Source organism: Terrapene carolina, unplaced genomic scaffold (assembly GCF_002925995.2).
Source record: "Terrapene carolina triunguis isolate 2854851 unplaced genomic scaffold, T_m_triunguis-2.0 Scaffold24156, whole genome shotgun sequence".
Lineage (NCBI taxonomy): Eukaryota > Metazoa > Chordata > Testudines > Emydidae > Terrapene > Terrapene triunguis.
The window spans coordinates 1-1,663 of record NW_020688507.1 but is presented as its reverse complement, the minus strand read 5'-3'; the positions used below and the strand labels follow the sequence as shown (position 1 = coordinate 1,663).

The following is a 1,663-nucleotide window of genomic DNA, read 5'->3' as shown; positions in this document are numbered from 1 at the left end:
GGGATGGGGTGAGGGGGTCAGTGGGCTGGGGGGGAGGTGGGTTGGGGGTGGGGGCTGTTCTAGAGGTGCATGGGAATCAGTGGCCACAAAGGGGGGCCCTAGAGGGAGTGGGTTGGCTCTGGGCTTTGGGGCTCAGGCCGGAGGGGAGTGGGGAGCTGGGGGATAGGGCTCGGAGTGGGGGCAGCCCTAGGTGGGGGGGCTGGGCTCGGAGCAGTCTCCCCAGCCCCTCACCCCCTCTTGCTCCCCCCAGGCTGCTGGTGACCCACGGCCCCGCCCCCCTGGCCCGGCTGTGGGGGCAGCAGGAGTTCCTGGTGCCCCCCAACGTGCTGGACCTGGTGTACGGCCAGACCGTGTGCTGGGTCGGCGCCGCCTTCTCCCCCCTGCTGCCCCTGCTCAACACCGCCAAGTTCGTCCTGCTTTTCTACCTCAAGAAGGTGAGAGCCCAGACGCGTGGGTCCTCTCCCCGCCTCAGGGGAGGGGGGCCTAGTGGTGGTGGTGGGGGGACTGGGAGCTCGGGCGCCTGGGTTCTCTCCCGGGGGGGCTGTCTGGTGGCTCAGCGCCCCGGGTCCACACGTGTCTCGTCACCCTCCAGCTCACCCTGTTCTCGAACTGCCGCCCGGCCGACCGCACCTTCCACGCCTCCAGCGCTAGCTTCTTCTTCCTGCTGGTTCTGCTGCTGGGCCTGGCCATCGCCTGGGTGCCCCTGCTGTACAGCGTCTTTGTGTGAGTGACCCCCCCACGCCCCTTGTCCAGCCCCCCCAGCTCCCGGGGTCCCCTGGGGTCCACCACCCCTCGCCCAGCCCCCTCACTCAGCTCCCCTGGGGTCCCCCACCCCCCTCGCCCAGCTCCCCAGCTCCTCGGGGTCCCCAGTCCCCCTCGCCCAGCCCCCAGGATGCCCCATCCCCCTCACACTGCTCCCCTGGGGTCCCCCACCCCCCTCGCCCAGCTCCCCAGCTCCTCGGGGTCCCCAGTCCCCCTCGCCCACACCCCAGCTCCTTGGGATCTGCTGCCCCACCTCACCCAGCCCCCCAGGGTCCCCTGACCTTCCCCTCCCCCCCCAGCATGACAAACCCCCTGATCCTCCCCCCGCGGCGCTGTCTCTGCTCCCCTGCCTTGGACTCTGTTCCCCCCACCCCGCGACTCACTCTCTCTTCCCCCTGCAGCCTCCAGCCCTCCCACGCCTGTGGCCCGTTCCGGGGTGAACCGACCATGTGGAGCACCCTCTGGGAGGCCATCGACACCCTGCCCCATGTGGCCAGGGAGTTCCTGCAGTTCGTGGGCTCGCTGGCCTTCGCCGTGCCGCTCTTCCTGCTGCTGTGGTGAGGGGCCGCCGGGGAATCCCCCTGGGCCGGGGCGTGCTACGGGGGATAGGACACATGGAGGGGTGTCTGATGCCAGGCAGCAGGGACACAGAGACACACAGAGAGTGGGGCGGGGGGCGGGAGGATGGACAGACGCACACAGAGCAGGGCTTGTCCCCGCCAGCAGGGGGCAGCAGGGACAGACAGAGACACACACAATTTCTGTGCTGGTTCTGCGGATATTCCCCCCCCCCCCCACCCCCCCAGCCGCCCCCCTGCCTCGCTGCTCCCGACCCCCTCTCTCTCACGCACTCCCCCCCCCCCGCTTTTCTCTTCCCATCCCCCAACTGCAGCATCCTCAT

The 1,663-nt window shown here is 70.2% G+C and overlaps 1 protein-coding gene across 1 annotated transcript; it reads left to right on the top strand.

Moving 5' to 3' along the window:
- Positions 1 to 271: 271 nt before the first annotated feature.
- Positions 272 to 1,319, top strand: LOC112124153 (transmembrane channel-like protein 4; the record flags this gene model as incomplete). Its single annotated transcript, XM_026662200.1, has 3 exons — positions 272 to 434; positions 593 to 723; positions 1,164 to 1,319. Coding segments are annotated over 3 exons (450 nt in total), but the record flags the coding sequence as incomplete, so codon positions are not given.
- Between the last annotated feature and the right edge of the window lie 344 nt (positions 1,320 to 1,663).